The sequence below is a fragment of the Tursiops truncatus genome, chromosome 6 (assembly GCF_011762595.2).
Source record: "Tursiops truncatus isolate mTurTru1 chromosome 6, mTurTru1.mat.Y, whole genome shotgun sequence".
Classification (NCBI taxonomy): Eukaryota; Metazoa; Chordata; class Mammalia; order Artiodactyla; family Delphinidae; genus Tursiops; species Tursiops truncatus.
The window spans coordinates 21,028,138-21,049,520 of NC_047039.1; the positions used below are offsets into that span (position 1 = coordinate 21,028,138).

At 42.0% G+C, this 21,383-nt stretch overlaps 1 protein-coding gene and 1 long non-coding RNA gene across 4 annotated transcripts in view; both read right to left on the reverse strand.

Annotated features, from left to right (window-relative positions):
• Positions 1-420: 420 nt before the first annotated feature.
• The window catches only part of SYK (spleen associated tyrosine kinase), a 96,669-nt gene continuing 75,706 nt past the window's right edge, over positions 421-21,383 (reverse strand). For 2 of the 3 annotated variants that reach the window (XM_019936291.3, XM_019936290.3), the window contains 5 exons: positions 19,763-19,972; positions 18,731-18,920; positions 7,346-7,486; positions 5,829-5,941; positions 421-3,063 (listed from right to left, as the gene is read on the reverse strand). In XM_019936291.3, coding sequence (XP_019791850.1) covers positions 2,991-3,063; positions 5,829-5,941; positions 7,346-7,486; positions 18,731-18,920; positions 19,763-19,972 — 727 coding nt within the window. In that variant the 3' untranslated portion in view covers positions 421-2,990. Of the gene's footprint in view, positions 3,064-5,828; positions 5,942-7,345; positions 7,487-16,781; positions 16,852-18,730; positions 18,921-19,762; positions 19,973-21,383 lie in introns of those variants that run through there. The other variant, XM_019936292.3, reaches the window with a different exon arrangement.
• LOC141278945 (uncharacterized) lies at positions 10,131-16,775 on the reverse strand. Its single transcript, XR_012332419.1, has 2 exons — positions 16,455-16,775; positions 10,131-14,947 (listed from the first exon to the last, which is right to left on the reverse strand). It is a non-coding gene; the product is annotated as an uncharacterized lncRNA (long non-coding RNA).

Here is a 21,383-nt window from a genome sequence, read left to right on the forward strand (position 1 = left end):
TGGGGGCTCTGGATATCTTTTCTTGATACCCCCAATGCTCCCTAAGCTATCTGTACAGAGAAAGGGAAAGTTCACCAGCCACAATGCTGCTCTGGCCTCTTTTGGGATTTCTGTCTTGTTAGCCCACCTCTCATTAGTGTACGATGTGAGCTATGAGGCTCTCGCTGGGCAGATCCCCTGCCCGTGAACAGAGGATCATGGTGGGCCAGGGCCCTCCTTGACAGGCCTTTTCCTTCTGTGCATGGCAGAAGCTTCCAGATGTGCTCCGACCAGCCTGCATACATCCATCTTTTTAGGATGTGGCTGGGGACTTACCATTTTTTAAAATACATGTTGCACATTTGACAATGCTGTTTGGCACCGTGTATTTGACAGTATAACCTATCATACTTTAATCACATCCATGAATATCATCACAAAGCTCATTTAAAAGTTTTATTAAAAATCACAGTTGAAAAAAAGTCCAGTGACAAAAGATTGCTCTTCTGAAATGAATGGAGAATATGATGCCCGGATTGACAGGTAGAGTGTGCTCTTTGGGAGTGTGGGAGCCTGATAAACCGGCAGTCACCCCTACATGTGAAAACCCAGGTGGGGTTGCAGTCATTGGGCTGGGGTAAATGTGAAGTCACCACGCAAAGGACAAAGGCAAGGCTGGTACCAGCAAGTGCAGGGGAAGGACATGCTCAAACGAAAAGCACTTGTAATTATTTTAACCACAGAATGAACTGTGTTTCTGCTACAAAAACTTTTGGTCCCACTGAGGTGACAAAGTGTTTGTGGCATCAGCAGACAATTGGTACTGGCCAGGGCCGTGTGTCTGATGTGCTGTCCTTTTGTTCCTGCTAAACATGGACCAAAAGGTGAAGGCACATGGAGGGCGCCCAGACCCAGGTAAAGACGTGGTTAGACCCATCAGAAGGGCAGCATGCATGTGAAAGCCCAGCCCTGCAGTAAGCCCTAAGCTTCCAAATTTTGCTCATTTACATCATAAATCCTTCCACAAAGGTGCCTTTCCCTATGTGCCTTCCTCTGTGACCCCAGGGAGGAGAACAGTTATCTCTAACGCAGGACACAATTTTCACTAGACAAGACTTGGGCGAGCGGCCACAGTGAAAATTCTACACACAGGCCTCTTTCCACTAGGGGGAGAAGCAGAGGACAGAGCGGAGGGGAGTGCTGGCTGCCTCCTGGGCAGGGCATCTCTTGCCCACTCACATTCTAGATGTTCTTCATCCCCAGACTCCTGGGAAGTGTGTTGAGCTGCTAGACAGTGTGGAAAATCCCACTGGAAAGAAGGCAAGAGCGCTACATGTTTATGACATGCATGCCCTCTATTCCTGTAAGTGTGTGGCCTTGCTACAGACACACTTTGCGGGTAGAAGAAGGACCCTGGGAGTTCAGCAGTGTGTATGGATGGTCTCTTTCTCAGATGCCATTACTGCTTTATCCAGCCCTTTCTGTGATGATTCTACAAACAACCTGACCACAGAGATTGTGTCACTCATCTTTATAATCTCAGGGACTCTAAATGTGCATTGCCGTTGTTTTGAGTATCTGCTCAGCATACAGGGATCCTCTCTTTAACACGATGATTAAACCACCATGTGGCAAAAAAGCATGGGCGGCTTCTGAAAGTTTCTTAACACAAGTTCTACCAGTGGACCCATGTCTTCTGCTGGCTAAGCTGGGGTGCCGACTGCTGCCTTTCTCCGTGCCTGGCTCCCCTGTCATGAGTGGGGCCTCCTCTCTGGCCATAGGCTGGATGTACACTTTAAAATGTCTTAGGTACCACTGAAGACAAGATGGTCTGAGTTTATGTGTCTCGACTGACCTGAGAAGGATGGCTACAGCAAATCTGATATCAGTGAGATCAAACATTAGCCAAGGATTAACTAAGACTCAGGGACTAGAAAAAAGTTCTCGGGTCTTGTATCTTCAACCCAAAGTCACACTCAATGAGGTTTACTTGTGGAGAGGGTCAGGATCTGTGGCTTTATTGTGAATTGATACTTGCCTTAGAAACTCCTCTTTAGATGACCTTGGCCACCAGGTTGTCCCTCACTATGTATACAGAAAAAGTCAGGGAATTCTGGCTGCAGGCCCTCTCTAGGGGAGAGCAAGCTTGGACCCCACTAAGCAGACGACAGCCCGCTGTACCCTGCTGTCTGTCCTAGGTCAGACCTGAGAGGACAGACATCCTCTTCCCTACTGGGTCTCCACGAAGAACTTTATTTATTAGTCTCCAGTCAAGTACAGTCTTCAGAGAGGCTTTTGGGGGGAAAGTAAGCCAAGCCAATTCATTCCAACAGGCTCCATTTTTCATACAGATGTGAGTCTTCTGCCTCAGAACACATAGAGCAAAAGCAGTATCCATACTTTTTATTTTCCCTTAACTGGGCTACAGGCTTAGAAATTGCAGTGGTCCAGCCTGATTTTTTTAAGCCTCAAAACACTTTTATCGGGGAATGTTTTTCAGTGGCAGGGCTCAGTCTTGGGACCTGTAGGGGCCATGTTCTGGAGGCAGTCAAACCTCTTCTCCTCTCCCTTCCTTCCCTCCACGGCAGGCATCACAAGCCAAGGGCACCCTCTGGCCACTGAAAATGCAGCCGAAATGGGCAAGAGGGTTCAGCACCCCATGGTGATGCTGGGTATTCAAATGCAGCCCAGGAGCCCGAGAACTGAAAAGACAGAAAGAAATTTGGAAACAAATCCTGCAAATAACCTGCCACACAGACAAGAAACACACATGAATCCACGGGACCCTTGGTCCTGGTGTCTGTCTGTCTTCCCACCGTTCCTCTGGGACGGGTTGCTTTGTGGAGGGCGTGTTCCAGGACAGGCTTTGGGGAACGACAGTCAGTGGAACATTCCACCTGAGCTGGCTCTCCCGGGCGGAGGAAGATGGAGACTCAAAATCAAAGCATTGGAATAGTCTTCCCTCGACTGCTCATTTGCTCAAAGGCAGCCACAGAAGGGCGCCAGAGCCGTTAGTTAACCACATCGTAGTAGTAATTGCGCAGCCGCAGTTCCACTGCTACAAATCCGGGCCTGTTCTCCACGCTGCAAAGGGAAGAGAGGCATTATTGTCTGTAATCAATGCTTGTGAAAAAGTGCTGGTCACAGCAGGGGTCTTTGCAGGCCAAGCGCTAGTGGAGTGGCGGCGCCCCACTTCCTCATGAGCCTGCGGTCACACTGCATCCCTGCTCTAAGTGTGGCTGACCAGAAGCCTCTGGGGAATACAATGTTAGGCCCACCCCAGACCTAAAGAACGCAATATGCATTCAACAAGGTTCCCAGGTGACTCCTGTCCACCTTAAAGATGGGAAAGTTTTGTTCTCAAAGTCAGGATCTTTCAACCGCAGGTTCAGAGACTGTTTCCTTATGACCTAGCAAAACAGAACGTGTCTGAAAATACTTAGTTGGTCAGTGTGCTGCAGATATATATTTAACGTTTGACTCAATGTGGACACAATTTAAACTTCCCATCCCCACACCCCAATCAGATGGCTCTGGATTTTCTGAAAAGACGCTGCTATTCTAAACCTTAACGTGGCCAGGCCTTACTTCTGTCACTGTTGGCAGGTGAGGCGATGATGTATATAAACCATGGGTAAAAGTTTTTTTAACAACTTGCAACCTCTAAACAAACTTCTATAGACATCTCTGCTTTCTCTAACATGGGCATACTGAACAGAATCAGTTGGAAGCAAGTATTTCTTAAAATTCGGAGAGTCTATCCTTGCTTGGAAGTTAATTTTATTTTGCAAGAGTTTTGGCTATATTGCAAGTGGGTAAAACTGCCCAAAAAGTGACATAGAACTTGAGGTTAAACTGCATGAACTGTCCACATTCAACCTTTTTGACCTACAACAACTGTGATTTCACATGGTTCAGTCTAGTTATAAGAGAACAGCCAGGGACCACCCATGGGAACCAAGAATCATTTACTGTTATAAGGGCAGGGTGGCTTCTACAGAACCAAAATAGGTTGTCTTGTCAAAGGGCATCAAACAAATGGTTGCACCTACAGCTTTCAAGAGCAGGCAATAAAACTGCGTAAAAATATCAGCCATCTGTGGTCATGTCTATAGACCACACTCACTGTGGGAAGATGTCTCTGGCCACCACATTGTGTTGCAGGAGGGGACGTGATGGCCAAGCCTGGGATGTAGGACCATGTGTGGAAACCTGTGTCCACACGGAAGGAAAGCCTCCCTCCTGCTACTAAACTTCAAGCCAAAGAACACAACTTCAACATCTTTGCCAAACAGGGTGTTCTACTCCTACCATGGGGATCCAAATGCACCAAGAGTCCCTTTGAGTCTTGCTATAAGGGTTTCATCCACCCAGCAGCCTAGCACCAAGCAAACAAACTAGTGTAGGGAAACAGGAGTACAGACTGGCCCTCAGCAAAGACACCTGGTCAGGTTTCCCAGGGAACCTCTCCTTTATACCACGGGTGAGGTTGCCTCTAGGACATCACTGAGCTTCTGCAGAGGAGGGTGGTCAAGTGTCCTGTGTGTGTGCCAGCGTCCTGGTCACTCCCGACTACCTGGGTCTGGGGTGCTCTTTCCGCTCTGACCCTCGTGCCTAGTGGGGGCATTGCCGGCACTCAAGCTCCTCAACCTGCAGTTCTCGGTTGGAATGCCCCTCCCTAAAAGAGGCCAGTATGGACTCTCCAATGGAAGTATGACCCTCCCCCCAAAACTCTCTACTCTCATTCAAAGCTCCCTGTAGCTTGCTCTATAGCACCCATCACAATACATAATCAGACGTTTATGTTGGGGTTAATTTGTTTCCTGTTTGCCTAGCCCAGAATTGTAACCTCCATGAGGAAAGTGGCAGGGAAATAACTGCCCTCTCTTTTGCTGACCCTGGGTCACTTCTAGATAATAATGAGATTCTTCACTTCCACTCCCAGCTACAGTTGTGGAAGATGCTTCCCGGGGTGTTGCAGAATCCCAGGTGGCATCTGAAAGCACCTGAAATATCCATCATCCTGAAGATACTCTTGCAATATCAGCTGTCATATCTGAGAACAAACCTGACCCTCGAAGTACCAAATCTACTGGCAGATATATGAGCTCCCCCGGATGACAGACCTGCATCATTGCCAAGTTGCAAGGGCGCTATACGCACACTTCAGTGTCAGAGGGACAGAGACCATGGCTTGGAGGTTTCCCCATGATGCATGTCCAGGCTGCCAAACCCAGGCAAGGTCAAAGGCCACGTCCCTGATTCTTAGGTGCAGTGTGTTTCCCTTGCCAGCTGAGCTGCCCTGGACATCACCTGCCTACAACGTCACATGTGCTCTACCAGGCAGGCCATGTGAGGCCCCTCAGTGCAGACCCTAGGGCCACTGTTCCAAGTTCTGAGTTGCTTCTCGGGAAGTGCTACCTTGGCCAATCCATCTGTGAACTGGCCACCATCCGTGGTCATGCCTCACTCTGAAAGGTGGTCAGGAATTAGGAAGTATGACATCCCCCTGCTAAGTACCTCTGCCATCCGCTCATGCCAAAATAGCACGTATCACCAGACCAGACCCTTAAGTGTATGTTTTTACTTTGACCACCCCTCCACCCTTTGGCCAATATTATCTACGTTTAAATTTTGATATCCCGAATTAGAGTAATTGTCTATACTCTTTAGACTAAAGAATATAAGTGTGTGGTCCAGGAAGCAAGACCTCTCCCCCCATTGTTTGTTTAGAAAGGAGCCCATCCCTGATTCATGAAAAGACAGAATTCATGCTCCTTTTTAGTGCTCAGCAATTCTATCTGCCTCCAGAGCATTGGGCTAAATGGCAGGAAGGGCTGGGTACTCACTCATAGGTCCAGCACAGGGTCATCAGCTCGTACATCTCTCTCGGACACCCTGGAGGGCACCCCATCCTCTCTCCTTTCTCCAGCATAGCAGAAACTTCACTGCCTTTCATTCCCTAAAACACACAAAATATTCTTGAGCTTTTTAAACATAGCACGCAGCAAAACAAAACAAATACATCCTACCCCCCAAAAGAAACAAAAGAGTACATGCTGTGTGATTTCAACTATATAAAGTACAAAAAATAGGAGCACCTAATCTATTTTTTTAATATTTATTTGGCTGCTCTGGGTTTTAGTTGCAGCACACGGGATCTTCATTGTCATGTGCAAGATCTTTAGTTGTGGCATGTGGGATCTTTTTAGCTGCGGCATGTGGGATCTAGTTCTCTGACCAGGGACCGAACCTGGGCCCCCCTCATTGGAAGCGTGGAGTCTTAACCACTGGACCACCAGGGAAGTACCAGGAGCACCTAATCTATGATGCTAGAAGTCAGATGGGTTACCCTTGGGTAAGTTTTGTGTGTGCAGGGGGAAAGGGGGGCTTCTGTTCTGTTTTTTCATTTGGGGGCTGGCTTCATGGGTGTGTCCCAATTGTGAAAATCCATCAAGCTGTGGCCTAGGATTTGTGCACTTTTCAGTATATATATATATATATATATATATATATGAATGAAAGAAAAAAATCGAAAAAAAGGTAACAGCTACAAATTTGATAACGGGAATAGCCATTATTTCTATTTCAAATCTAATAAATGGTGATTTGGGTATACATTTGATGAAATAAAATTTATATTTTAAAGCAGGACAAGAAAAAAATTAAACATAAAATTCTGTGTTTGTTTGGACATTCTCCCTCCCTCCCTGCTGTGCAGTGTGCATCTGCGTTACACATTAACCAGAGCTCCTCACAGATGGGAGTGTCTGTTTGACCATAAAGATCACTGTTTTTCCTTTCTTCTGACGCTAGCACTGTAACTTCTTTAAAAAACAGTGCTCTTTCCTAGCTCTGTAGGTCATGGTGACTTGCCGCTCCCTCTGTACATGTTTACCTGGACTGTGTATCCCTAGTGACCTTTATGTAAAATATCGGTATGTCATTTTGATGTATGATCCTTTGTCTCAAAAATATATATGACTGTGCCTTTGACTTCTAACGGTGGAACAGTTCTCAGAGCTTTCCGAGAATCTACTTCCTGGGTTATAGTCCTCAGTTTGGCTCAAATAAAATTCCCTTTTACCCTTCTTAACTTGATAGTTAATTGAATTTTTGTTGACATATTTTATGCATATTTATATGTGTAATACACAATTAAAAAAACCCCACATACTGTCCAGATAGCTTCAAATATTTCTTTCAGTTTAGAATAAAGTGAGATCATATTCACCCCCCACTCTCAAAAGATAAAGACTCAGAAAGGGTGTCCAGATTTGATGATTTTCAGGGTCCTTTAAAGATAATCTGGGGCTTATCTGTTTTGATGGTCTGTTAATTAGGAAATGAAACAAATGTAGCTCACCCGATACGGCTTCTGCCCGTAGGAAAATGCTTCCCACATTAACACTCCAAAGCTCCAGACGTCACTCTTGCTGGAGAACTTGAAGTAGTTGATGCATTCCGGAGCGTACCACTTCACGGGCCACTTCCCGTGGGTCTGGGCCTGAAAACCAAGCACATAAAGAGATGTTTCATTAAGAATAAAATGGTGGACATCATGTTTGTTCATAGCAGTACTATTCACAACAGCCAAAGGTGGAAGCAACCCAAATGTCCATCGACAAATGAATGGATAAACAAAATGGGGTATATTGATACAGTGGAGTATCATTCAGCCTTAGGAAGGAAGGGAACTCTGATACACGCCACGACATGGATGAACCATGCGGTTACCCTTTATTATGCTCAGTGAAGTAGGCAATTCAAGTCACTAAAGGACAAATATTGTATGATTCCACTCATCTGATGCCCCTGGAGTAGTCCCATTCATAGAGACAGAAAGTAGAATAATGGTTGCCTGGGGCTGTGGAGAGAGGGTGGGATGGACAGTAGCTGTTTAATGGGTATAGAGTTTTGGTTTGGGAAGATGAAAAGAATTCTAGAGATGGGTTGTGAGCAAAGTGAATGTACTGAACATTACTAAACTGTACCCTTAAAGACAGTTAAGATGGTAAAATTTATGTTATGTGCATTTTACCATAATTAAAAAAAAGAAATAAAATCATGACTCACAAAATGCCTGTGTGTATATAACTGGTCTGAATCTTAAAAATATGTTAAATATTAACATCTTAAATTTAAAAAATTTAAATACATATTTTTAAGGTTCAGACTGAATTTTTTGTATTTTTTAGTCGCTTTCTCTTACCTCTTCCTTTGTCTACTCACAGCTTCTTGGAGCTTGGCGTGGCAATGCAAGAGTCAGGCCTGAATATTACTTCATGGTTTTGCTCCAAGAAATACTAGGTTGTTCATAATATATTTAACTATTACTGTACATTTGTCTACATCTTTAAGCCAACACTGTTTTGGGGGAGATGGTTTGCTAGTATTTAAGACAAAGTTGTAAACTTTCTAATTTAAAAAAGCAGGTGCTAGTAAAGAGATAAAAATCTTGCCTAGCAAAACTCTTTCTTTGGGGCTTTAGGGTTCAGCGTGGTGTAGTGAAGTCTTGATACCTCCCATGGAAGTCACTCTAACCTGGGCGACATCTCTTGAAGTGGAGGGAGGGAGGTGAGTTGCCCTACGGTGGTCAGAGGAGACAACTCGGGGATATCAATCTGAGACCACAGGTGCTAGGGCACTTCTCTAAATGACACACTGCTTATATGTCTGTCTCATTCATGTTATGTATTATTTCTAGATTTTGATTTCAAAAGTTGTGGACAATCTAGTCATGTGTGTTATTTCAAGTTTATTCTGAATTTTAAACTGATCACAAGATAAACCTTTGACAAACCCTAAATATGATGAAAAGGGAATCTCTCTCCACCACAAACTCCAAATCCTCACAAGAGAGACAGCACGTTTGATCGTTTTTCTTGAATCCTTCCAGAAAAATCTACATATAAGTATAAACTGGTAATATATGCTTTCTTGAGGGGTAATCAAGCTATAGGTATACACATTTTGCACTTTTTACTTTTTCTACTTAACCATGTGTCATAGATATATGTCTATGTCAGCACATGCAAAGAAAGTCACTTTTAGGAGAGTTAATTGTATGCTTCGCATAAATCTGCTACAACTGATTTAACCAGCCTCCTACTGAGAGGTCATTAAGTCGTTTACTGATTTTTGCTATTACACATCATGCTAGAATGAACATTACTGACAGTGTATCTTCCCTGTGTGTAGAGTACTTGTAAGGAGTTGCTGGATTAAAGGGCATTTGCATTTACAGTCCTGCTGCACAAATTCACGCTGTCATGCACAGTTCTCTGAGCACTGAGCTAATCTGCTTTCATCACTATCATTTCTCTTTAATCTTGCTTAACTCTTTAATGTTTTCCATTTCACTTTGTTTTCTTAAAGAAATTCTCCATGTTCCCATCTTTTCATTTGTGTTCAGTCTCTTTTAGCTGCTTCTAACATGGCTTCTTTCTTTTGTACAGTATGATGATTGAGACACGTATATATTGCAAAATGTTTACAACATAAGGTTAGTTAACACATCCTTCACCTGACAAAATTGCTAATTTTTGTTGTCACTGTTGTAATGGTGAGAACACTTAAGATCTACTTTCTCAGTAACTTCCAAGTACTATACAATGTAGTACTGTTAACTCTAGGCACCGAGCTGCAGATTAGATTCCCAGAATTTATTCCTCTTATAACTAGAACTTTGTACCCTTTGATCAACATCTTCTCATTTCCCCCACCTCCCAAACCCTGGCAACCAAAATCTACTCTCTGTTTCTATGAGTTTGGCTTTTTAAAATTCCACATATAAATGATATCATATAGTATTTGTCTTTCTCTGACTTATTTCATTTAGCATAATGCCCTCAAGGTCCATCTATGTTATTGCAAATGGCAAGATTTCCTTCTTTTTTATGTCTGAATATATCCTATATATTTGTCTACAGTTTTAAGCCAACACACACATACACACACACACACACATGCACACACACACATACACATATCATATTTTCTTTATCCATTCACCTATTGATGGATATTAGGTTGTTTCCATGTCTTGGCTATTGTAAATAATGCTGTAATGAACATGGGGGTAAAGATATCTTTACAAGATAGTGATTTCATTACCTTTGGATACATATACAGAATGGGATTGCCAGATGATACAGTAGTTCTACTGTTGATTTTTGAGGAAACTCCATACTGCTTTCCATAGTGGCTGCACCAATTTACATTCCCACCAACAGTGTACAAGGATTCCCCTTTCTCCATATCCTCAACAACACTTGTTATCTCTTATCTTTTTGGTGATTGATCGCTATTTTAACAGGTATGAAAAGACATCTCATTGTGGTTCTGATTTGCATTTCTCTGATGCTTAGTGATGTCAAATACCCTTACATGTGTTTGTTGGCCATTTGAATGTCTTCTTTTGTCATAGAAATATAGAAAAAAATAGAATACTTCTATTCAGGTCCTTTGCCCATTTAAAAATCTGATTATTCGGGGGGCTTTACTATTGAGTTGTATGAGTTACTTATATATTTTGGATAATTACCGATTATCAGATAGATGGCTTGCAAATATTTTCTCCCATTCTGTAGGTTGAACTTTCATCCTGTTGATGTTTCTTTTGTTGTACAGAAACTTGTTAGTTTGATGTAGTCCCATTTGTTGATTTCTCCTTTTGTTGCATGTGCATTTGGTGTCATATCCAAAAAATCATTGCCAAGACCAACACTGAGGAGCTTTTTCCATATGTTTTCTTCTAGGAGTTTTATGGTTTCAAGTCTTACAATCAAGTCCTTAATCCATTTTGAGTTAATTTTTGTTAATGTTATAATATAGAGGTCCAATTTCATTCTTTTGCATGTGAATATCCAGTTTTTTTAACACTATTTATTGAAGAGACTATTTTTTCCCCATTGAACATTCTTGACTCTCTTGTCAAATATTAGTTGACTATATATGCATGGGTTTATTTCTAGTTTCTTGATTCTGTTCCATTGATCTATGTGTCTGTTTTTATGTCAGTACCACACTGTTTTGATTACTACAGTTTTGTAGCATAGTTTGAAATCAGGAAGCATATGCTTTCAGCTTTGTTCTTTCTCAAGATTGCTTTGGCTATTCAGGGTTTTTTTGGGTTCCATATGAATTTTAGGATTATTTTTTCTATTTTTGTGAAAAATGCCACTGGAATTCTAATAGGGATTTGTATTGAATCTATAGATGGCTTTGGGTAGTGTAGTCATTTTAACAATATTAACTCTTCTGATCCATGAACACAGGTTATCTTTCCATTTCTTCAATTTTTTTTCATCAATTTCTTATTTTTGGTACATAGATCTTTCAGTTTCTTGGTTAAATTTATCCCTAAGTATTCTATTGCTTTGATGCAATTGTAAATGAGATTTTTTTCCTTTATTTCTTTTTCAGATAGTTCACTATTAGTGTATAGAAATGCAACTGTTTTTTGTGTGTTGATTTTGTATCTTGCTATTTACTGAATTTGTTGATTAGTTTTCAGTTTTTTGAGGGAGTCTTTAGGGTTTTCTATATACAGTTGACCCTTGAACAATGTAGGGGTTGGGGGTGCCGACACTTCACACAGTCAAAAATCCATATATAACCTTACAGTTGGCCCTCTGTATCCACAGTTCTGCATCCATGGATTCAACCCATAGTGGATTGTGTAGTACTGTAGTACATACTAATGAAAGAAATCCATGTGTAAGTGGACCTGCACAGTTCAAATCTGTGTTGTTCAAGGGTCAACTGTATAAGATCATGTCATCTGCAAATAGAGATGAGGTAATTTTGGTTTATAAGCCTTTTATTTCTCTTTTCTTTCTTTCTTTCTTTTTTTTTTTTTTTTTTGCCTAATTGCTCTGGCTAGGACTTCCAGTACTGTTTAATCAGTGGTGTGAGTGGGCACCCTTGTCTTATTCCTTATCTTAGATGAAAAACTTTCAACCTTTCTCCACTGAGTCTGATGTTAGCTGTAGGCTTGCCATACATGGCCTTTATTGTGTTGAGGTATGTTCCTTCTATACTGACTTTTTTGAGACTGTTTATTATGAAATGATGTGAATTATGTCAAATGCTTTTTCTGCACCTAATAAGATGACCATATGATTTTTATCTTTCACTCTATTAATGTGGGATATCATATTTATTGATTTGAGTATATTGAACTATCCTTGAATTCAAGAATAAATCCCACTTGACCATGGTGTATGATCTTTTTAACGTGTTGTTCAATTTAGTTTGCTAGTATTTCGTTGAGAATTTTTGCATCTATGTTCATCAGGGATATTGGCCTATAGTTTTCTTTCCTTGTATCTGGCTTTTGTATCAGGATAATGTTGGCCTTGAAAAATGAATTTGAGAGTATTTCTTCCTCTTCCATTTTTGGGAATAGTTTGAGAAGGACTGGCATTAATTCTTCTTGATATGTTTAATAGAATTCTCTTGTAAATTCTGTTAGGCCCATTTGGTCTAACGCACAAGTCAAGTCCAATGTTTCCTTATTGATTTTCTGTCTCTATGACTTATCCATTGTTAAAAGTGGGGTATTGAAGACTGCTACTATTATTATATCGTTATCTATTTCTCCCTTCAGATATGTTAATATTTGATTAATATATTCAGGTTCTCCAATGTTGGGTACATGTATATTTACAATTATTTTATCTTCTTAATGAATTGACCCCTTTACCATTATAAGATGACTGACCTCCTTTGTCTCTTGTACCAGTTTCTGGATTAAAGTCTGTTTTGTCTGATACAAACATAGGTATACCTGCTACTTCTTGGTTTACATTTGCATGGACTATATTTTTCTATCCCTTCACTTTGAGTTTTTCTGTGTCCTTAAAGTTGAAATGAGTCTCTTGTAGGCAGCATATAGTTGACTTTTTTTTTTGTCCATTCAGCCACTCTATGCTTTTTTGATTGGAAAATTTCATCCATTTACAATTAAAGTAATTATTCATAGGTAAAGACTTACTAATACCATATTACGGTTTTTTGGATGTTTTAAATTTCTTTTGCTCCTTTCTTCCTCTCTTACTGTCTTCCTTTTTGATTTGATGAATTTCCATAGTGGTATACTTTGCTTCCCTTTTCTCTATCTTGTATGTATCTATGGCAAGTTTTTGACTTGTGGTTACCCTGAGGCTTACATAAAACATCTTATAAATATAAGTCTATTTTAAGGTGATAACAGCTTAACTTCGATTGTATGTAGAAACTCTACCCTTGTACTCCTCCCCACATGTTATGTTTTGTTTTGTTTTGTTTTTTGCGGTATGCGGGCCTCTCACTGTTGTGACCTCTCCCGTTGTGGAGCACAGGCTCCGGACGCGCAGGCTCAGCCGTCCATGGCTCACAGGCCCAGCCGCTCCGCGGCGTGTGGGATCTTCCCTGACTGGGACATGAACCCATGTCCCCTGTATCAGCAGGCGGACTCTCAACCATTGCGCCACCAGGGAAGCCCATGTTATGTTTTTGATATCACAATTTATGTCTTTTTATATCATGTATCTATTAACAAATTATTGTAGCTATAGCTATTTTTAATACTTCTGTTCTTTAATCTTTGTATCAGCATTAAGTGATTAACACAACACCATATTAGAGTAATGGGGTATGCTGAATTTGACTATATACTTACCTTTATCAGTACGTTTTATATTTTCATATGCTTCCATGTTACTAATTAGCTTCCTTTTATTTCAGCTTGAAGAACTCAGAATTTCTTGTAAGGAAGATCTAGTGGTGATAAACTCTCTCAGCTTTTGTTTGCCTGGGAAAGTCTTTGTCTCACCTTCCTTTCTGAAGGACAGTTTTGGAACATAAAGTATTCTTGGTTGGCAATGTTTTTCTTTCAGAACTTTGAATGTATCATTCCACTCTCTCCTGGCCTGTAGGTTTGTGCTGAGAAATCTGGTGGTAGCCTTATGGGGAGCTCCCTTGTAAGGGACAAGCTTTTTTTCCTCTTGCTGTTTTTAAGATTCTCTCTTTGCCTGATTTTTGACAATTTTATTATTTTGTGTCTTGGAGAAGATCTATTTGAATTGAATTTATTTGGGGACCTATGAGCTTCATGAACTTGGATGTCCAAATCTCTCCTCAGATTTGGGAAGTCTCAGCCATTATTTTTTTATTTTTAATTTTTTGTTTTCAGTATGCGGGCCTCTCACTGCTGTGGCCTCTCCCGTTGCAGAGCACAGGCTCCGGACGCGCAGGCTCAGTGGCCATGGCTCACGGGCCCAGCCGCTCCGCAGCATGTGGGATCTTCCCGGACCGGGGCATGAACCTGTGTCCCCTGCACCAGCAGGTGGACTCTCAACCACTGCGCCACCAGGGAAGCCCTCAGCCATTATTTTTAAAAATAAGTTCTCTGCCCCTTTCACCCTCTCTTCTTCTTGGACTTCAGAAATATATAACTTGTTTCTCTTAATGGTGTCCCATAAGTCCCGTAGGCTTACCTCACTTCTTTTTATTCTTTTTTCCTTTTTGCTCCTCTGACTAGCTAATTGCAAATGATCTTTGACTTCACTGATTCTTTCTTCTGCTTGGTCCAGTTTGTGGTTGAAACTCTCATTGAATTCTTCAGTTCAGTCTTTGTATTGTACAACTCCAAAAGTTCTGTTTGCTTCTTTTTTATGTTCTCTATGTCTTTGTTGAACTTATTTTGTTTTTGTACTGTTTTTCTGATTTTTATTAAATTGTTTATCTGTGTTCTTTTGTAGCTCTCTGAGCAGAAGAATTATTTTGAATTATTTGTTAGACAATCTGTGTATCTCCATTTTGGGGGGATCAGTTATTGGGAGTTTACCATGTTATTTTGGTTGTGTCATGTTTCCCTGATTCTTCATGATCCTTGCAGCCTTGTGTAGGCATCTGTACATTTGAAGATGCAGCCACCTCTTCCAGACTGTATGGGGTGACTTCAGTAAGGAAGGACTTTCACCTGTGGGTGGGAGCATGCTGGAGCATACTTTGACCCTGGGTCTAGGACATGGGTCCCCAACCCCTGGGGCAAAGACCAGTACTGGGCTGTACAGCAGGAGGTAAGCAGCAGGCAAGCGAGAAAAGCTTCATCTGTTTTTACAACCACTCCCCATTCCTCGCATTACCACCTGAGCTCCGCCTCCTGTCAGATCAGTAGCAGCATAGATTCTCATAGGAGCACGAACCCTGCTGTGAACAGCACATGCAAGGGATCTACGTTGCGTGCTCCGTATGAGAATCTAATGACTGATGATCTCAGGTGGAGCTGAGGTGGTGATGCTAGCTCTGGGGAGTGGCTGCAAATACAGATTATCATTAGCAGAGAGGTTTGACTGCACAGAGCCCATAATAAATCAATTGCTTGCAGACTCATATCAAAACCTTATCAGTGAGTGGCAAGTGAAAACAAGCCCCGGGCTCCCACTGATTCTGCATTATGGTGAGTTGTATAATTATTTCATTATATATTACAATGTAGTAATAATAGAAATAAATAGAAATAAAGAATAAAAAAATAATAGAAATAAAGTACACAATACATGTAATGTGCTTGAATCATCCCCAAACCATCCCCACCCCCGGTGTGTGGAAAAACTGTCTTCCACAAAACTGGTCCCTGGTGCCGAAAAAGTTGGGGACTGCTGGTCTAGGGTACAGGATATCAAGTGCAAGGGTATGTGATGGCTCCAGGTCTGGGGGTAGGGCTTGATGTTTCACTTGCTTACATCTCTGTGGTTCACAAAACAACAACTGTTTGCTCCTTGGCAATAGCTATAGGGGATCTGCAGTGGCTTCAAGGGCTGTTGGGGTCCTCAGTGGTACCTCCAGGCCCAGCAGCTAGGGACCAGGCAGGTGTTGGCAGTGGCCAGAGCCAGTGGTGTGCATATACTCAGCTGTGGGGGCTGGCTGCAGCTGCCTCTGTAGTGACTGGGGCTGGCTGCAAAACACATAGTGGCAAGGGCTGGGCCTAGCAGCACAGGTTGAGGCCAACTGTGGGTGCACTAGCAGCTGCAGTGACCCTGGGCTACTGACATGCTCTTTTGTGGCTGCAGAGACTTGCCATGGGTACATGCGTGGCACTAAAGGTGATGGGAGTTGGGCTGACAGTGTGTAAGTGTACAGCTGCAGGTGAGCCCAATGGTGCAGGCCAGTGACAGGAGACAGGGATATATCCAAGCCCACAAGATGCCATAGGGGCCGTGGCTGTCAGAGTGCACTCCTGCAGCCGCACAGGCTCATCCCAGGTATACGCACAGCAGTGGAGGCCAGTAATGGGATTTGAGCTGGCAGCGTGCAGGTGCACAGCTGCAGGAGATAGCCACGAGTGCACACATGCCGGTGGGGATCAGCCATTGGGGTCCAGGCAGCTGCAGCAGCTGGAGCGGGCTGCTGGTATGGATCCTGCTCCCCAGTGGGTGAGGTGGGGGGAGTAGGGAGGGACTCAGGTGGCTGGTGAATTAGAAAACCTGTAGGGCAAAAACCCTCAGCAGTGAAATCTGTGGGGAGTCCATGATGAGATCCTGCGTGATGAAAGCTGGGGGGATCTGCAGCATCTGTAAGGGCGGTTGAAGTCCTCAGTAGTGAAGGCTGCTGGGGTTCCTTTGCAGAGTAGGTCACCAGGAACCATGCTCACTCCTGCTGTGTAGCTGATAGTGGTAGCCCCCACTCTTCTCCCTTCTTCCTTGTTCCTAGCTGTCTCTAGACAGCTCAGCTTTGCTGGCCTCTGGGTTGGGTGAAACTGAAGCAGGTCCTTCGTGCACTGCTCCAAAAGGCTGGGGAAGCTGGTTGCTCACCCTGCTTTCCCTTTCCTGGTGAAGAGAACTCTTTCTAGCTGGGTTCTTGCCTCCACTGAGCAGTGCTGACCTGAGGGATGGGATGACGTAAGCAAAATTAAGCTATTGTTCCTTCCCTTTTTATGTAGCTATTCTCAAGTTTTTCGTTCCACTGTGCTGCTAAAGCTTCTTAAGTGGACTCCAGCATTCTCCCAGAGCTGTTTCATTCACGGATAGCTGTCTAACTGTTGATCTTTGTTGGGGGACAGAAGCCGGGGTCTCCTACTCCATCGTCTTGTTCCTGAGCCTTTGCCTTTTACTTCTATACTGCCTTCTATATTTTCTTCCCCACTGATTTTCAGAGATTCACTGGTTTACTTTCAATGGTATGTTGTTTAATATCTGTGGCAGTTGAAAAAATTGGCCCTCGTGTTCTTTGACATTCCTCCCCACTCCCTTGAATATGGGTGGTCTGTGGCTGCTCTGACCAATAGAATAAGTGGACATGACTCTGAGTCAGTTCCTGGGCCCTGAACTTAGGAGCCTGGCGGCTTCCACTTCCTGCCTCTTGAGTACCTTGCTCTTAGGACCCAGCTGCCATGCTGTGAGTAAGCTCAGGGGCACATGGAGAGGCCACATGTAGTTAAGTTATTGTTTAATGGGTACAGCCCAGTGGAGGTCCCAGACCACAGCCCATGTCAAATCAGTCATTCGCTGTGTGAGTGAGCAGAGTGGAAATAAATCCTCTGACCCCTTGGAACCACCTCCTGAGACACTGTGTGGAGCACAGATGCACCATTTCCACCAAGCTCTGCCTACAGTGTAGAACTGTGTGTAAATAAATGCTTGGCATTGTTTTAATGCACTAAGTTTTGGGATTATTTGTCATCTCAACTTCTTCGTCTCCTCTTTGAGTCCTTGTTTTAGTCTATATTTTCTTCTAATTATCTTGATGAAGTGCATGTTACAAAGTGTCTCCAACATAAAATCTATTTTTTTCTGGTGTGCATGTGTGATTGTTATTCTAGGCTATTGTTCCCTTTGCTCCATCTCCCAGCAGTCCCTGCAAAGGGCTCACTTGATACTTTTCTCATGATGGCTCATTTCTGAAGCAGCTTTGCTTTGGGGCCAGCTTCTCTATGAAGAATGGAGTGAGGAGCTGTGATGGGAGCTCTGCTACTGTTGCTCGTACCTTTGTGCTGACCCTTAGCTGACCAAGAGCTGCTATCTGCTGCTATCTGTCATACCCACACCTGGCTCTCAGAGAAAGGGTGGGTGGGTAGGTGTGGATACTTAGGCGTATTTCTCCAGCCGCTCCAGGGTGTGGCACACAGGGCAATCCCACAGATCCCATCCTGCCATTCACTAGTTAGATCTTCAAGGTATGCTGTCTATTTCTGAGGTGGCTGGACATTCCCAGGGACCTGAAGAGGTGGGAATCTGTTCTTGGTACACTCTTCCACCACCTGGTCTCAATCTTAGTACATCTTCTAATTGATCAACATAGACTCTACATACAGACTGTGATTGAATTCATATGAGGATGGGGCTTTCTTATTTTTTCCCCTTCTTTTAGTTGCTATTAGTTCATTTGAGGGTTCAGAGAGGAGCTTTGAAAAGTCCTGCAAGAGTCAACTTGTTCAACGCATATTTTCCAAAACAATTTAACAAAGGAATTCTATTCTTGTTTTTTTCCAAATGAATCATCATTAATACCTTGATTCCCTATTGCTCCAAGGAACATAGTTTGGAAGATACTATTCTGAGTAAATCCCAAGTTGTGACATATTAGGGTATTTCCATTTTTTTAAACAATAGAATCAAAGCTTAAGAAGAAAATTTCTTACATAGTTATTTTTAAATAGGGAAATTGCTTCTTGAAACCCTACCATAATAAATTAAGAAAACATACGTTTGCATTTCAGATTTTTACTACCTGATGCTCTGAATACTGGCTAAGTTGTTCCTACCTTGTAGTAGTTTTCATCAGCACGAAGTGCTTTGGAAAGTCCAAAATCACTGATCTTGGCATAATGTTGAGTAACCAGCAATACATTTCTTGCAGCCAGATCTCTGTGCACAAAATTGCACTCTTCCAAATACTTCATTCCCATAGACACCTGATGAACCAGCTCTATGATGTTCTTATCCTTGACATGCCTGAAAGTCACAAATGTGTTATTAGTGATAGTGAACAAGAGTCCATTTTAGAACAACCAACCATGCACACAGAATATGAACCCACTCACTTCCTATTCTTTTTAAGCAAGAGTCACAAATGGTGGTGACTGGTGTTCAGCTGGTAGAATTTTCAAGGTATGCTTTGAATTGCATGAAAAGCAGTATAATGGGGTGGTCAGACCTGGCTCACCAACAAACAGGCTTCAGTTGGAATCCCCCTTCCAATATTGGACAGCTAGCAAAACCAATCCTGAGTCTCAGTTAAGTATAAACATAATGTAGCAAATGGGATAAAGTAATCAGTGGCTATTATTATGACTTATTCCACGTGAGTTCCTCCATCTCAACCATGGCTGGAGATGAGCACAGAATGATTACTCCATCGATGGTTGTAATCAGTTAATAGCAATGGATGTTTTCAGAAGTAATTACTCAAGGGAATGTAGAGGTCAGCCAGACATGTAAAATATCACTGTTTTCTTTTATAATTGTTTATTTAAATATTTCTTTTAAAAGAGCATGTTTTTTCTGCTTGGTGAGGGGAGACTGCTTGCCAAGATAGTCTAAGGCTGATTCTATCACCAGGCCAGTACAGAGTGAGCAAAGGAGACCAAATTGTTGGATTAGAGTTTTTCTTTACACATTAAGAACTAAAGAGCACTTGATCCAAAGACTACAGCTCTCTTGTCTCCCTGAGTGTGGACCAACCCTGGGAAGGTGTGGGAGGAGACAAGGCTTCCTGTAGAAATCAGGTTATGATGTGCATTGGGCAGGTGGGCCCTGCCCCTCACAGTATGAGCTTCTGGGGTACCTAAGGATACCTGTTCTGCTGTAAATATTTGTTGAGTGGACCAAGTTCCGCCATCTCCATAACCAGCATCCAGGACTCGGCTTCGCATATCCCAATCATGCGCACGATGTAAGGGTTGTCAAGTTGCTGCATGACGTTTGCTTCTGCTAATAACTCATCTTTAAGAGCGGGGTCATTGGCCTCGTTTTTCAGGATTTTCACAGCCACTGTTTTCACAACTCTGCAAAAGAAATCACAACACATAAGAAGCTTTTCAAAGTGGCTCACATGTAGGTAACTATCTTTCATGAAGCATAATTCCTACGCTAGAAATGATGTTATAGAAATATCTGTCACAGAACGGAAATGCATCTTAAGAAGCCATGTTATACATGACTAATTTTCCAATCATGTTCTCTCATTTTATAGACAAGGAGAGGAACACTCAATTGGTTAAAAATAATGGGAGAGCGCTGAAGAATGCCGCAACCAAGCAGAAAGCCAACACACTGTAGAATATTTAAATAACTTTCCAACAAACTTTACAAACTATGACATACATGAATTCCAGTAACATCTTGAGATGTATCATCTCAGATTATGTGTAATGTATGTAAATACAACATGCCTTTAATATATGTTACAATGAATTTCTAGCTGGAGAATTAAAAAACATATACTATTAAAGCTCATAATTTATAAAACTTTTAAAAACTGAGCTCTGCTAATTTTAAGCACACTTCAACAAGTTTGAAAAAAACTAATTACTTTCCATTTTCTAATAAAAACACCACCTGGGTCATGTTTCAACTCTTGAAAATATTCTGATATAGTGGGGCTTAAATAAATGAATGCAACTTAACTACGTATGATTTGAGAAACTGCATCTCTCCATGATACAGTTCCCACAAATACAAGAAATATACCTCTTTTGTTGAACTCTGAAATGGGAGAATAAAAACAGAACTATCCCATAAAATAGGTAAAATAACAGAGTAACAGACTAAGTCTGACATACATTCAGAAAAGAACATACAGCTTCAGTGCAGAACTCAGAAGAGTATTTACACATTGGACACATGCTATAGCTCCTACACAGATAGAGATACACAGCATCACCAGCACCCTAGAAGACCCCTGCATCCTCTTCCTGAGACCAAGGAAATATTATCCTATGCTATCTCTAGACAGTTTATTGTTTTACCTTTCACATTTCAGTCTGCCATCCACCTGGAACTGGTTTCATGTATGGTGTGAGGTAGGGATCAAAATTAACAAGGAAAAACCTCTTGATTCTTCCCAATGTTTAAGGAAGAGAGAACACCCACAAACTCTTCCAGAAACAAAAAGAGGAAGGGAACTTCTCAACTCATTTTATGAGGATGACATTAACCTCATTAAAAAAAAAAGAAGTTACAAGAAAATAATTTACTGATATCCCTCATGAACGTAGATGTAAAAATTCAAAGGGAAATATTAATAAATTAAATTCAGTGATTTATGAAAAAGATATGATGAATATATAATTCATGAACAAGATGGGTTTATTCCAGGAATGCAAGGTGGGTTGAACATCTGAAAGTCAATCAGTATAATTCACCACATGAACACAATAAAGGAGAAAAAGCCTGTGGTCCTAGCAGCAGAGGAGA